Source organism: Rhinoraja longicauda, chromosome 1 (genome assembly GCF_053455715.1).
Source record: "Rhinoraja longicauda isolate Sanriku21f chromosome 1, sRhiLon1.1, whole genome shotgun sequence".
In the NCBI taxonomy this organism is placed as follows: domain Eukaryota; kingdom Metazoa; phylum Chordata; class Chondrichthyes; order Rajiformes; family Arhynchobatidae; genus Rhinoraja; species Rhinoraja longicauda.
This window is the reverse complement of record NC_135953.1, coordinates 39079533-39094576: the sequence shown is the minus strand read 5'-3', so window position 1 is coordinate 39094576 and position 15044 is coordinate 39079533. Positions and strand designations below refer to the sequence as shown.

Below are 15044 nucleotides of genomic sequence, written 5' to 3'. Positions count from 1 at the left end.
GATTCTAGTAGAGGGTGGGACAAAGCGTAGGGCTTCCGGATGGAGGTGAGGTGAGGGGAGGGGTGTATGGACAACTGTTACATCTCATATGGTTGCTGGGGAAAATCATTGTGTGTGGGGGGGGGGGGAGTTTGGGATGGTAGGTTGAACACTTGTGCATGGACCACCTAGGCCCACTGGATCTCCCAGTTGCTTACTGTTTTAACTCCCCTTCCCATTCCTACGCCAACCTTTCTCTCATGTGCCTCCACCATTGCGACTCCTCAGTTCACTCATCCCTTTCTACCAAAACCGTCTCCTGGCCAGGTAACCGACTCCTCCCAGCAGCCCATTCGGGTGAGACAGAAGTTCATGTGCTCCACCTCAAACCTCATCTAGTGTATTTGCTGCTCCTGATGTGTCCTCCTTTACATTGCGAGAATTGTTTTATTTCATCGAACAATCGCACTTGGTCCACCAGGCCTGCTGGATCTCCCTGTTGCTAACCAATTTAACCTCTTCCCACCCATTCACTTCCATCTATATCCCTCCCTCTGGTTTTACATCTCACTTCTCTTATCTCCATATCTGACACCATTTTGTCCCCTTTCAGGCATGTGAATTTTCCGCGTTTCCGTGGATTTCCACGTTTTTAAAATCCATTTTGCATGGTTTCTGCTTTTTTCACTTTGCCAAATAAACGGAGAAATCGGATCGAAAAAAATAAATAAAAAAATAAACGATGTATAGACTTGTAATGAACACTAGGTCGCTAGGGGGTATGCGAGAAATCGCCCACGCCGTGGAGTCTACCCGAAAATGTGGCACCTAGGCTGGGCAAGGCAGCTAATCTCAACCTCATCGGGGCTTCCACGGCCGATCGGTGGGTTGAATTTGCCATGTGCGGCCGGGGCTCTGGAACTCCAGCTGGAGCCAGCAAATCTATCCCCATAGCCGACTTCCTTCGCCTGTTGGATAAACCAGCAAAGCTCTGGAACCAAGAGTGCCAGAAAATCAGCGGTGGAACTGTAATGAGTAAATATTAAATTTAAGTGCAAGATTATATAACTAAATGAATTAAGACAGGGTTAAAATATAAAACACAGCAGAAAAGCCAATTACCACCATTTTGGGCTGATTATCAATTATCAATTAATGTGCGAATTTACTTCTAAATGTTATTAGTGTACAGTGACATATTCACATTATTTTGTAATGCCTGTTTTTACTTTGAAATGCACTAAAAGAGGCTTGAAGCTGTAATTTTGTGTGTGTACATTTTTGACCCCCAAGCGCTCGGATCTTTTCCTCTTTTTGTTTTTGACCTCACTCACATGCCTGCCTTTTCATCTTTACCCCCTGTCCACACATCTTCCAAATAAACCCCTTCCCCCTCACCTCCATCCACCTCTGAATTGACACACTTTGACCTGCCCCCACCACTTTTCCAGCTTTCTCCCCCTCCCCCGTTATAATCAGTCTGAATAAGATCCCCGACATGAAGCATTGCCTATTCATGTCCTTCACAGATGCTGCCTGACCCACTGAGTTACTCCAGCACTTTGTGCTTTACTCAAGATCCCAACACCACAGACAATAGGTGCAGGAGTAGGCCATTCGGCCCTTTGAGTCAGCACCACTATTCACCGTGATCATGGCTGATCATGCACAATCAGTACCCCATTCCTGCCTTCTCCCCATACCCCCTGACTCCACTATCCTTAAGAGCTCTATCTAGCTCGCTCTTGAATGCATTCAGAGAATTGGCCTCCACTACCTTCTGAGGCAGAGAATTCCACAGATTCACAACTCTGACTGAAAAAGTTTTTCCTCATCTCCGTTCTAAATGGCCTACCCCTTATTCTTAAACTGTGGCCCCTGGTTCGGGACTCCCCCAACATCGGGAACATGTTTCCTGCCTCTAGAGTATCCAATCCCTTAATAATCTTTTAGGTTTCAATAAGATCCCCTCTCATCCTCTAAATTCCAGTGTATACAATCCCAGTCGCTCCAGTCTTTCAACATACGACAGTCCTGCCATTCCAGGAATTAACCTCGTGAACCCACGCTGCACGCCCTCAATAGCAAGAATGGCCTTCCTGAAATTTGGAGACCAAAACTGCACACAATACTCCAGGTGTGGTCTCACTAGGGCCCTGTACAACTGCAGAAGGACCTCTTTGCTCCTATACTCAATTCCTCTTGTTATGAAGGCCAACATTCCATTGGCTTTCTTCACTGCCTGCTGTACCTGCATGCTTCCTTTCAGTGACTGATGAACTAGGACACCCAGATCTCGTTGTACTTTCCCTTTTCCTAACTTGACACCATTCAGATAATAATCTGCCCTCTTGTTCTTACCACCAAAATGGATAACCTCACATTTATCCACATTAAACTGCATCTGCCATGCATCTGCCCACTCACACGATCTGTCCAAGTCACCCCGCAACCTCATAGCATCTTCGTCACAGTTCATATTGCCACCCAGCTTTGTGTCATCTGCAAATTTGCTAATGTTACTTTTAATCACTTCATCCAAGTCATTAATGTATTTTGTAAATAGCTGCGGTCCCAGCACCGAGCCTTGCGGTACCCCACTGGTCACTGCCTGCCATTCTGAAAGGGACCCGTTAATCCCTACTCTTTGTTTCCTGTCTGCCAACCAATGTTCTATCCATGTCAGTACCTTACCCCCAATACCATGTGCTCTAATTTTGCCCACTAATCTCCTATGTGGGACCTTGTCGAAGGCCTTCTAAAAGTCCTGGTATACTACATCCACTGGCTCTCCACAGTCAATTTTCCTAGTTACATCCACAAGAAATTCCAGAAGATTAGTCAAGTATGATTTCCCCTTCGTAAATCCATGCTGACTTGGAAAAATCATTTTACTGCTAAAGACAATAGACAATAGGTGCAGGAGGAGGCCATTCGGCCCTTCGAGCCAGCACCGCCATTCAATGTGATCATGGCTGATCATTCTCAATCAGTACCCCGTTCCTGCCTTCTCACCATACCCCCTGACTCCGCTATCCTTAAGAGCTCTATCTAGCTCTCTCTTGAATGCATTCAGAGAATTGGCCTCCACTGCCTTCTGAGGCAGAGAATTCCACAGATTCACAACTCTCTGACTGAAAACATTTTTCCTCATCTCAGTTCTAAATGGCCTACCCCTTATTCTTAAACTGTGGCCCCTGGTTCTGGACTCCCCCAACATTGGAACATGTTTCCTGCCTCTAATGTGTCCAACCCCTTAATAATCTTATACGTTTCGATAAGATCCCCTCTCATCCTTCTAAATTCCAGTGTATACAAGCCTAGTCACTCCAGTTTTTCAACATATGACAGTCCCACCATTCCGGGAATTAACCTAGTAAACCTACCCTCAATAGCAAGAATATCCTTCCTCAAATTTGGAGACCAAAACTGCACACAGTACTCCAGGTGCGGTCTCACTAGGGCCCTGTACAACTGCAGAAGGACCTCTTTGCTCCAAATACTCCGCAATTTCGTCTTTTATAATTGACTCCAGCATCTTCCCCACCACCGATGTCAGACTAACTGGTCTATAATTTCCTGTTTTCTCTCTCCCTCCTTTCTTAAAAAGTGGGATAACATTAGCTACCCTCCAATCCACAGGAACTGATCCTGAATCTATTGAACATTGGAAAATGATCACTAATGAGTCCACGATTTCTAGAGCCACCTCCTTAAGTACCCTGGGATGCAGACCATCAGGCTCCGGGGATTTATCAGCCTTCAGTCCCATCTACCCAACACCATTTCCTGCCTAATGTGAATTTTCTTCAGTTCCTCCATCACCCTAGGATCTCTGGCCACTAGAACATCTGGGAGATTGTCTTCCTTAGTGAAGACAGATCCAAAGTACAGGTTCAACTCATCTGCCATTTCCTTGTTCCCAATAATAAATTCACCTGCTTCTGTCTTCAAGGGGCCCACATTTGCCTTAACTATTTGTTTCCCTCTTCACATACCTAAAGAAGCTTTTACTATCCTCCTTTTGCTAGCATACCTTCGTACCTCATCTTTTTTCCCCGTATTGCCTTTTTAGTTATCTTCTGTTGCTTTTTAAATGAGTCCCAATCCTTTGGCTTCCCCCTCTTCTTTGCAATGTTATACCCCTTCTCTTTTATTTTTATACTGTCCTCGACTTCCCTTGTCAGCCACGGTCGCCTCTTGCTCCCCTTAAAATCTTTCCACCTCTTTGAGATGAACTGATCCTGCACCTTCTGTATTATTCCCAGGAATACCTGTCATTGCTGTTCCACCATCTTCCCTGCTAGGGTCTCTTTCCAGTCAACTCTGACCAGTTCCTCTCTCTTGCCTCCATTATCCCCTTTGCTCAACTGCCGATTTTCCCTTCTCCCTCTCAGATTTTAGATTAAAACTTATCATATTATGATCACTGTCTCCTAATGGCTCTTTTCCCTTGAGTTCCCTTATCAAATCCAGTTCATTACACAACACTAAATCCAGAATTGTCTTCTCCCTGGTAGGCTCCAGAACAAGCAGCTCTAAGAATCCTAATGCCTCCATTTTCTTGTGTCTCCGTAATATATACAGAGCAGAGGTTTATCTATTATGAATTTATTCCCTGTTAAAACAATAGTAAGTTGGAACAAAAACACGTTACTCATGAAGGATATAAAGGAAAAATAGTTTAACTACTACAACGTTACCTGCATCGTGTTGGAAGCATTCAGCATGGAATCCAGGTATTAACGCCAGGAAGGAGAGAACAAGGTACTTGAACTTTTGCTGCTCCATGTGTGAAGACCAGTGGAGGTTCAATCTTCCAAACAACTGCAGACTGTTTGGCGGGTGTCTGAAGATTATTTGCGGTTGTTACCAGCCTCACCGAAAGTAGCTTGTTGCTTAATAAAATTGCCAACTACTGGACTGCAAAAATATGTGATGTATTAAAATAGATCAAAATTTAACTTCAATTCTTACACTAATTTTTCTGTCGTGTGCCTCCACCATTGCCTATTCCCTTCACAATTCCTTGGTTCACATCCCCATTGAAAGCATTTTATCGGGATGCATCGTAGCATGGTTTGGGAACAGCTCCATCCAAGGCCGCAAGAAATCGCGGAGTTGTGGACATAGCGACAACCACCAAGCAAACCGACCTCCCTTCCATTGACTCCATCAGCCAAGCACTGAACCAATCAGAACCAAATAATCCCAGATTAGATTCCCTGCCACAGGAGACATTTGGACTGCTCACAACATTCCTGATGTTTAAGGAGGAATGGCAGATGCTGGTTTAAACCAAAGATAGACACAAAAAGCTGCAGTAACTCAACAGGACAGGCAGCGTCTCTGGAGAGAAAGAATGGGTGACGTTTCGGGTCGAGACCCTTCTTCAGACTGGTTAGGGATAAGGGAAATGAGAGACATAGACAGTGATGTGGAGAGATAAAGAACAATGAATGAAAGACACTACTTTTTTGCATATCTTTCATTCATTGTTCTTTATCTCTGCACATCACCGTCTATATCTCTCGTTTCCTTATCCCTAACCAGTCTGAAGAAGAGTCTCGACCCGGAACAACATTCTTGATTCTTGGCAAATCTATCCAATACTTATTTCTAATTGCTATCCAGTCACTGCAGTGAAAATGTCTGTGGTCAAGATAAGACTTGACTTTATAAAAAAATCCTGCAGTTGAATGACTTGAATTATTGGTCATCTCCAAAAGGGAAAATGAAAGTTCAGCAAAGGAATAATAATAGAGGATAAAAAAATGTTTAGTTGGTTATTGAATAGTTCAAAAGGAGATCAAAGGTTAGTGGGTTTCCAATAAAATAGGGAAGCCCTTGACATCTTGATACATCATTTGCTTCTGTATTGCATCCAGCAACATTCAACTTGTATTTTTAATAGGACAGAAATAGAATGCTGTATTTGGCAGCCATAAGGTCAAGGAAAACAGAGAGTCCTATACAAGGACATAAAAAAGGAACAAACAAACAATAAATAATAATTTCAAGAACAGTGATATAAAAGGCCATGATTTTTTATATTTAGATAGCTCCTATTTACTGATTGTGGAGAGACTTCTTAGTGAAATAAATTGTGATGAAATGGAACTTGAGGTTAGAATGTTTCAACTCAAAGGTGGGATTCATACCAAAGTACATCTCACTAAAGCATAAAAACTATATTTGACAATAATGACAGAGATGGGAGAAACATAACAAAACAATAAGTCTTCCAGCAAATGAATATGAATTATGAATATGAACTTATGAAATTAACATTCAAATCTCAACCCAAAACATCACCTACTCCTTTTCTCCAGAGATGCTGCTGCCTGACCCACTGAGTTACTCCAGATTTTGTGTGTCTTTCTTCGATTCAAAAGCAGAATGTTGTAGAGGTTGGAAAGCTAGGAAGAAAACAGAAAATGGTGTTAATATCTCACACATCAGGCAGTTTATATGACTTTCACTGGCCTGAACTATTAACCTTGTTTCTTTCCACTGAAACTGCCTGACCTACTGAGTATTTATGCCATTTTCTGTTTCTACTTCAATCGGTGAAAGTGCTTGTTTGGCAGCTGAGGCCAATTGTCACTCACTGCTCCATGCCAACACAAAATGTGATCCTTTTGGTTTTGCTGAGAGTTCTCCTTCCATCCACGGGGAGAGGATGGAAGGAGAACTTTGTGAGATCTTCGAGTCATGTAAAGAGGCCAGTAGTTACTTTGTGTAACAGGAGGCAACGTAATGGAAAATTCTCCCTTTAAGTTGCCCCTGTCACCCTCTGATGGGAGACTAACACAAATTTAAACTTCTTCACTGTTGTACTATATGTCTGGATACCGTTCCAACTGATGGTAAGGTTGTCCGTATACTAGGAGTGTTGAGTGTACAATATTTCTTGAGGAAGAGGTTAGTGTCAGGGTACTAAAGTGAACAAATCTAACAGGGTTGAATCTGTTGTCAGCAATTTGACCTTGTGGAGAATTTTGCTGCAACTTTACTGAAACAGGGAAGTAATCCTAAAAAACTCTAATTCCATCTACAACTTTGCAGATTTACAAGTTTTCAGACATTGCTGTGGGGGGCCAAATCATGAACAATGGTGAGATAGAGAGCAGGAAGGAGATAGAGAACAGTAACATGGTGTCAGGACAAAACCTCTCCCTCAATGTCAGCAAGATGAAGGAGCTAGTTATTGACTTCAGGAAGTGTGATGGAGTACATGCCCCATTCGGCATCAATGGTGCTGAAGTGGAAATGGCTGAGAACTTCAATATTGGCGTAAATATTACCAATGATCTGTCATGTTCATAAGTGATAGGAGCAGAATTATGCCATTTGATCCAACAAGTTTACTCCATCATTCAATCATCTTTCCCTCTAAACCCCTTTCTCCTGCCATCTCCCCATAACCCCTGACACCCGTACTAATCAAGAATCTATCTATATCTGCCTTAAAAATACCCATTCAATGTGGACCAAACACAATGAAGTGATTGCCAAGAAGGCACACCAACACCTCTACTTCTTCAGGAGACGGAACAAATTTGCCATGTCTCCAGATGTATAAACTTATAGAAAGAATACCATAGAATCACCATAGAAAGAATACAGTCAGGCTGCATTCCATGTTGGCTTGGGAACAGTTCTTCCCAAGACCCCATTAAATTGAAGAGTTGCGGATGTAGCCTATTCCATCACACAGACTATGACCCCCCATCTACATTTCTTGCTGCTTCAGAAAAGCAGCCAACATATAATCAAACACTTGTCCATCCTCGGTCATTCCTTCTTCTTGCTCCCGAGCCGAAGATACAGAAGCTTGAAAGCGAGCACTACGAGACTCAGAAACATCTTCCCTTCTGTCACTGGCCTCTGAATGGTCCTTCCCTAAGCTAGGGTTCAATTCACATCTAGCCCATTGTGGACAGTGGACTTTGTCTCTGGAATTGAGGACTATGTTCTCCATTCTGCATCTTTTCCTTTGCTCTATCTTTTGTACTTGAGTTTAGCTTGATTGTATTTTTATATATTAATATCTGATTTGATCGGATAGCACGCAAAGCAAAGCTTTTTGCTGTACCTCGGTAGACGGGATAATAATAAGCTTCAACCGAAGAACAAAAAACAAGTACCCTCTCAATGTTTGTAAATTTATGCATAAGCTTAGATTGAACAAATGTATTTTTATCAATAGAGCAAGCAGACAATGGTTTTTCATCCTCGACAAATGTCGCAAACACCCAGTGTTGCTCAATCGTGAGCTACTGCAGGGGGAGAGACATTTGTGCAGAATCATGCAGTACAGTTAAAATGACTCTAAGGTCTAACAAAGAATTATCAGATTTTATTTCCACTCCAAATCACATGCTTAAGCAGAGGTTTTGCTGCTTCTGCTGTGATGTTGCATTTAGATCAGTATTAAATTAAAAAAAATTGATCTTCCTAGCCTTACCCGATTAAATGACCTGATCCTGAATCTCTTAGGCTGTGCTGTTTCTCTCAACTAGAGAGAAATGAGAAAACTGAGTTGGTATTCTCAGACAGGCACACTCCTTGTGACCAGTTGCGCAACATGTTATAAATGTGTCCCAAATGCAAGGTCACGGGGAAGGATCAATTGCAAAGGGATTCACCACAGAATGGTGATAAAGCACTAATGGCTGCTGCTTCTGGACTCCAGCAACCTGGCTTTGATGCTGTGAGGAGTTTGAATGTTTCCATTGAGTGTTCTTGTTTGCTACCACATCCCAAAAAATGTGCTGGCCGGTGCCTGGCCATTATAAATTACCCGTTGGTGTAGATTAGGGCCAAAAGATTCAAAGAGGAGAGAATAAATTGCAGGGCCACAGCGAAGCAAGAGGGGGAATCCCTCAATCACCCCTCAACACTAATATTCCAGAAAAATCAATCTAAGTTTGTCCAACCTCTCCTTATAGGTAATACCCTCTAATCCAGGTGGCATCATGATATACCTCTTCTGCACCTTCTCTAAAGCCTCCACACCCTTTCTGTAATGGGGTGATTCTTTGATAAATATTTCCTTCAAGATAGATTTACGAGGATGTTGCCAGGACTCAAAAGCCTGAGCTATGGGGAGAGGTTGTGCAAACGGGGACTCTATTCCTTGGAGCGCACGAAGATGGGTGATCTAATAAAGGTGTACAAAATCATGAGAAGAATAGATTGGGTAGATGCATATGGTCTCTTGCCCTTAGTAGGGGAATCGAAAACCAGAGGACGTAGGTTTAAGGTGAGGGGAGAGAGGTGGGGTGGGGGTTGGGAAGATTTAATAAGAATCTGAGGGATTACTTTTTCACGCAAACGGCGGTAGGTGTATGGAACAAGCTGCCAGAGGAGGTAGTCGCAACATTTAAGAAACATTTAGACAGGCACATGGGTAGGACAGGTCTAGGGAGATATGGGGCAAACGCAGGCAGGTGGGACTAGTGTAGCTGGGACATGTCGGTCGGTGTGGGCAAGTTGGGCTGAAGTGCCTGTTTCCACACTGTATCACTCTATGATAACATTTGGATGGATGGAGCCACTTCAAAATTGTTTTGATATATGGGAAAAAATATGGGTTACTTCATTCAATAAAGATTGTACAATACAATACAATACAATATATCTTTATTGTCATTGTACCCAGGGGTACAACGAGATTGGGAATGCGCCTCCCATACGATGCAATAGTTTAATTAATTTAGACAACAGCAACCCAACAAAACAATTGTAACAGTTTTAGACAGGATAAAGTGCAAGTTAATCTGTGCCGGATCACTATGCGTTGTGACCATCCGGCTCAGCAGGACCGGTTCATAGCAGCTATGGCCCTGGGAATGAAGCTGTTCCTGAGTCTGGAGGAGCGGGCGTAGAATGCCTTGTATCGTCTGCCCGATGGAAGGAGTTCGAACAGACTGTTGCAGGGGTGTGAAGGGTCTTTGTGGATGCTGGTGGCTTTTCTGAGGCATCGTGTGTTGTAGATGCCCTCCAAGTCTGGTAGCTGTGTTCCGATGGCCCCCTGAGCTCTATGGACTACCCGCTGTAGAGCTTTCCTTTCTGCCTCCGTGCAGCTGAGGTACCACACAGGGATGCCATGCGTTAGGATGCTCTCTATGGTGCAGCGGTAGAAGGTCGTCAGCAGCTGTTGGGGTAGACCAGACTTTTTCAGTGTTCTTAGGTAGAACAGTCTTTGCTGTGCCTTCTTGACCAGCGCAGCAGTGTTATTGGACCATGTTAAGTCCTCCGAAATGTGAGTGCCCAGAAACTTGAAGCTGGACACTCTCTCCACACTGTTCCCGTTGATAGAGATCGGGGCATATTCCCCGTTATGTGACCTACAGAAGTTGATGATCAGCTCCTTGGTCTTGGTGGTATTTAGGGACAGGTTGTTATCCGAGCACCAGTCCGCCAGGTTCTGCACCTCTGCTCTGTATTTTGTTTCATCACCGTTGGTGATCAGCCTGATCACCATTGTGTCGTCTGCAAACTTGACAATGATGTTGGTGTCAAATGCAGGAACACAGTCGTGTGTGAGGAGGGAGTAGAGCATGGGGCTCAGAACACAGCCCTGTGGTGTGCCGGTACTCAGGGTGATAGTGGAGGACAGGTGCGGGCCCATTCTCACTGCCTGCGGTCGCTCCAGCAGGAAGTCCAGGATCCAGTCGCATAACGATGAGCTGAGGCCTAGCTGGTGGAGTTTGGTGATGAGCTTGGTGGGGATGACCGTGTTGAAGGCAGAGCTATAGTCTATGAATAGCATCCTCACGTACGTGCCCTGTCTCTCTAGGTGAGTCAGGACAGTGTGAAGAGCCAGAGAGATGGCGTCCTCTGTGGATCTATTTGCCCTGTATGCAAATTGATGTGGGTCCAGTGAGTCAGGGATGCTGGATTTGATGTGTGAGAGGACCAGCCTTTCAAAGCACTTCATGACTATCGGCGTTAGGGCAACCGGGCGGTAGTCATTCAGGTTGGAGATCTTTGCTTTTTTCGGCACCGGAACTATGATAGCCGACTTCAGGCACTTGGGAACCGTAGCCAGAGATAGTGACAGGTTAAAGATCCTGGTTAATATCTCAGCCAGCTGTTCAGCACAGTCCTTCAGTACCCTTCCTTGAACTCCATCCGGGCCTGCAGCCTTGCGTGGGTTGACCCTTTGCAGAGCGCGTTGTACCTCCTGTGTGCTCAGTTGCAAGACCAGTCCCTCCGCCTCGGCTGGGGTTCTTCCACTCAAGGTGGTGTTGCCAGTTTCGAAGCGGGCAAAGAAGGTGTTAAGCTTGTTGGTCTGTGCCATATCGCTGTAGGGGCAGGCAGGGCTGCTCTTGTAGCCAGTGATGTCACTGACACCCTGCCACATGCTTCTGGTGTCCATGGTGTTGAAGTGGTCTTCCACCCGTTGCCTGTGGGTGTCTTTGGCCCTTTTAATACCTTTGTTCAGGTTTGACCTGGCAACACTGTATGCTGAAGTGTCACCAGATTTAAAGGTATTGTTGCGTGCCCTCAGCAGGTTCTGTACCTCCTTATTCATCCAGGGTTTCCGGTTTGGGAACATCTTTATCTCCTTGTCCTCCGTGACATTCTCCACACAGCAGTTGATGTAAGAGAGCACAGTGGATGTGTATTCCTCCAAGTCTACCTCTGAACCACAGGTGGCCTTTTGTGCAAACAGGTCCCAGTCGGTGCGATCAAAGCAGTCCTGGAGTTGTAGGGTGGCATCCTCGGGCCATATTTTGACCGTCTTTATTGTGGGTTTGGTCTTGCGGATGAGGGGTTTGTATGCGGACAGTAGAAACAGTGAGAGGTGATCGGATTGTCCCAGGGGTGGGCAGGGGAGAGCTCTGTAGGCGTTCTTTACGTTCGTATACACCTTATCCAGCGTGTTTGAGCCCCTGGTAGGGCACTGCACATGCTGATGGAATTTGTGGAGCGTGGCTCGTAGGTCGACCTGATTGAAGTCCCCTGCAACAATGAAGGCACCGTTGGGGTGGGCATCCTGCTGCTTGCTGATGGCCGAGTGCAGCTGTGCTAGCGCTAGGTTAGCATTAGCCTGTGGGGGAATGTATACGGCCCTGATGATGGTCAGTCTGGTTTCATTTCTGCAAAGAACAAAGAGATTGTCTTCTTCTGTCATCTCTGTCTTGCAAGGGGGATCGCAGTGAAATGTTCTCACAAGATGCCAGCTAAGCAAATTGAAACCAAACAATGTAATGCCTCATTGAATGATGACAGCTTAGATGAAACAAAGTATTTCATTCTTAGAACTGGTAAACTATCATGGCCACAACCTAGAGACAACATGTGGGAGAAGATAAATATGTCACCAAGGTAAAGGTGAATTGTTTATTTATTAAACTTAGTCCTTGGAGAATTATTTTTTTAACTTCAGCCTACATGGACTCACCATTGGTAATTTAGGGTTAATGACATTTAAACTAGTGGATTCTCAGGCTGAGGTAGGCACAAAGATTGGTTGAGGTTTACTAAGAATTCGGGATGTATGCTATGGTGTCACGGTTCCAAAAGTTGCAAAATAATCTTGTGGATTTTTTAACTCTTCCTCTTAGGCAGTCCGTCAGAATGAGGAAGAGTTGTTGCCACACTAGTTACATGTGATGTGAGGTTGCTAATGAGACCACCAACTCTTCCACAGATGGGGCACGATGCGGCTGACAGAATAGGCAGCTAGGTAGTTTGTGAGGATTTGTGTTCTTTACACCACTTACACAGGGCTACTAAATGCTCCTGGTACATGACTTTGAAGTTCTCAGTACCATCCTGGCAGGATGGAGTACAGAGAAGGCTCACCAGATTGATCCCTGGGATGGCAGGACTTTCATATGAAGAAAGACTGGATAGACTGGGCTTATACTCGCTGGAATTTAGAAGACTGAGGGGGGATCTTATAGAAACATATAAAATTCTTAAGGGGTTGGAGAGGCTAGATGCGGGAAGATTGTTCCCAATGTTGGGGAAGTCCAGAACCAGGGGTCACAGCTGAAGGATAAGGGGGAAGTCTTTTAGGACCGAGATGAGAAAACATTTCTTCACACAGAGAGTGGTGAGTCTGTGGAATTCTCTGCCACAGAAGGTAGTTGAGGCCAGTTCATTGGCTATATTTAAGAGGGAGTTAGATGTGGCCCTTGTGGCTAAAGGGATCAGGGGGTATGGAGAGAAGGCAGGTACAGGTTACTGAGTTGGTCAGGGAGCATCAGGCAGCATCTCTGGAGATGGGTGACGTTTCAGGTCAGGGCCCTTTATTCTGACAGTGGAGGAGGCCCAGGACAGAAAGATCAGAAACGTCACCCATTCCTTCTCTCCCGAGATGCTGCCTGACCTGCTGAGTTACTCCAGCATTTTGTGAATAAATCGATTTGTACCAGCATCTGCAGTTATTTTCTTATAAGATCAGTATGGTAATGGATGACCATGTCACTGAACACTTATGCTCAGTCCGCCTTGACCTATGTGATCTCCCAGTTGCCAAACATTTTTACTCCCGTCCCGTTCCCATACTGATCGTCTGTCCTGGGCCTCCTCCACAAATTAGCGGAACAGCACCAGATATTTCATCTGGGCAGCCTACCACCGAGCGGTATGAACATTGATTGCTCTAACCTCAAGTAATCCCAGCATTCACTCTCTTCTCCCCCCCTACCCCACCCGAGTGGTCCTACTAGTTCCACTGTTCGCACCCCTGTATTCCTCTCGTCATCACCTCTTCACCAGCTCCACCCTTTCTTGGTCATTTGTGCCGCCCTTGATTTGTTCTGGGCTTTTCCTCCCTCCAGATCCCCCCCTCCCCACTGCTTTCAGTCTGAAGAAGGGTTGCGACCCAAAACATCACCCATCCTTTTTCTCCAGAGATGCTGCCTGACCCACTGAGTTACTCCAGCGCATTGTGTCAATCTATAAGTGATAGGTGGATACAGGTGAGACTAGTTTTAGATTGGCAGATGGGTAGACGGAGATGAAAAGACAAAAAGTGTGAGATAAGAAGATAAAAAAAGAAGCCAGAGGAAGGAATATAGGTGGAACGGGAAGGAGAAAAGAGAAATGTGAGTGCAACCAGGTGGGAAACAAGGAAGAGAGGGCGAATAAAGTCTGCAGAGGAAAGGAGGTGGGTTGTTTTTAGGTTGGTTGCCTAAGATTGTGAAATTCAATGTTCATGCCGTTTTGCTACCCAAGCAAAATATGAGGTGCTGCTCCTCCAGGTTGTGTGTGGCCTCACTCTGGCAATGGAGGAGGCCCAGGACAGAAAGGTAAGTATGGGAATGGGAGGGGGAGTTAAAATGATTAGCAAGTGGGAGATCTGACAAGCCTTGACAGACTGAACGCAAATGTGTGGTGAAATGGTCGCCTGGTCTACGCTTGATCTCGCTGATGTAAAGGAGGCCACATTGGAGCAATGAATGCAGTAGATGAGGTTAGAGGAGGTGCATGTGAACCTTTGTCTCACCTGGAAAGACTGCTGGGGACTTTGGATGGAAGTGAGGGAGGAGGTATAGGGACACATCTCCAGCAGTTGGAGTAAGATCCAAGATCATTGATCACAGAGAGGGGGGCTTGGTGACAGCCCCATTGAGGCTGACCCGTACACTAGGAAATCATTGACATGCGTATCTTGCAATGTGGAGATTAGGCTGACAATGCCTTCTGCAATTTCCCTGATTATTTTGTATCCTAGGTTTCGCAAGGCTACAACAACCAGCCAACATTGGTTCAAATCCCAATCTAGTTAAAGGCGGAAAGCTTTCTTAAAGTGTTTCAGCAAATGAGAACCCTGTATTTGAACAGGTTTGCTGCCCTTTGTACATCCCTCCTCGGGTAAAGTCAGAAGTAGGGGCTTCAAGATGGATTGCACATTTAACCATCATTAACCCTACACCTTCAATCTGAAGGATAATAATAGTCCCTTAAGTGACTGAAAGAACTTCAGAATAATGTTACATGTTGCAATATAGATTTTATTAGCAGAGTAATTTGATTCTGAACAGACTTTAGCTTTTAGACTTTAGTGAAACAGGCCCTTCAGCCCACTGAGTCTGCAC

At 44.8% G+C, this 15044-nt stretch overlaps 1 protein-coding gene and 1 long non-coding RNA gene across 2 annotated transcripts in view; one reads left to right on the top strand and one right to left on the bottom strand.

The window, feature by feature from the left end:
• The window catches only part of rgp1 (GP1 homolog, RAB6A GEF complex partner 1), a 34490-nt gene extending 29645 nt beyond the window's left edge, over window positions 1–4845 (top strand). The window contains exon 8 of the mRNA XM_078395939.1: window positions 4613–4845. Within this exon, the coding sequence (XP_078252065.1) occupies window positions 4613–4662 (50 nt within the window). The 3' untranslated portion in view covers window positions 4663–4845. The remainder of the gene's footprint in view (window positions 1–4612) is intronic.
• LOC144591922 (uncharacterized) lies at window positions 4689–8495 on the bottom strand. Its single transcript, XR_013547044.1, has 3 exons — window positions 8450–8495; window positions 6299–6398; window positions 4689–4902 (listed from the first exon to the last, which is right to left on the bottom strand). It is a non-coding gene; the product is annotated as an uncharacterized LOC144591922 (long non-coding RNA).
• Between the last annotated feature and the right edge of the window lie 6549 nt (window positions 8496–15044).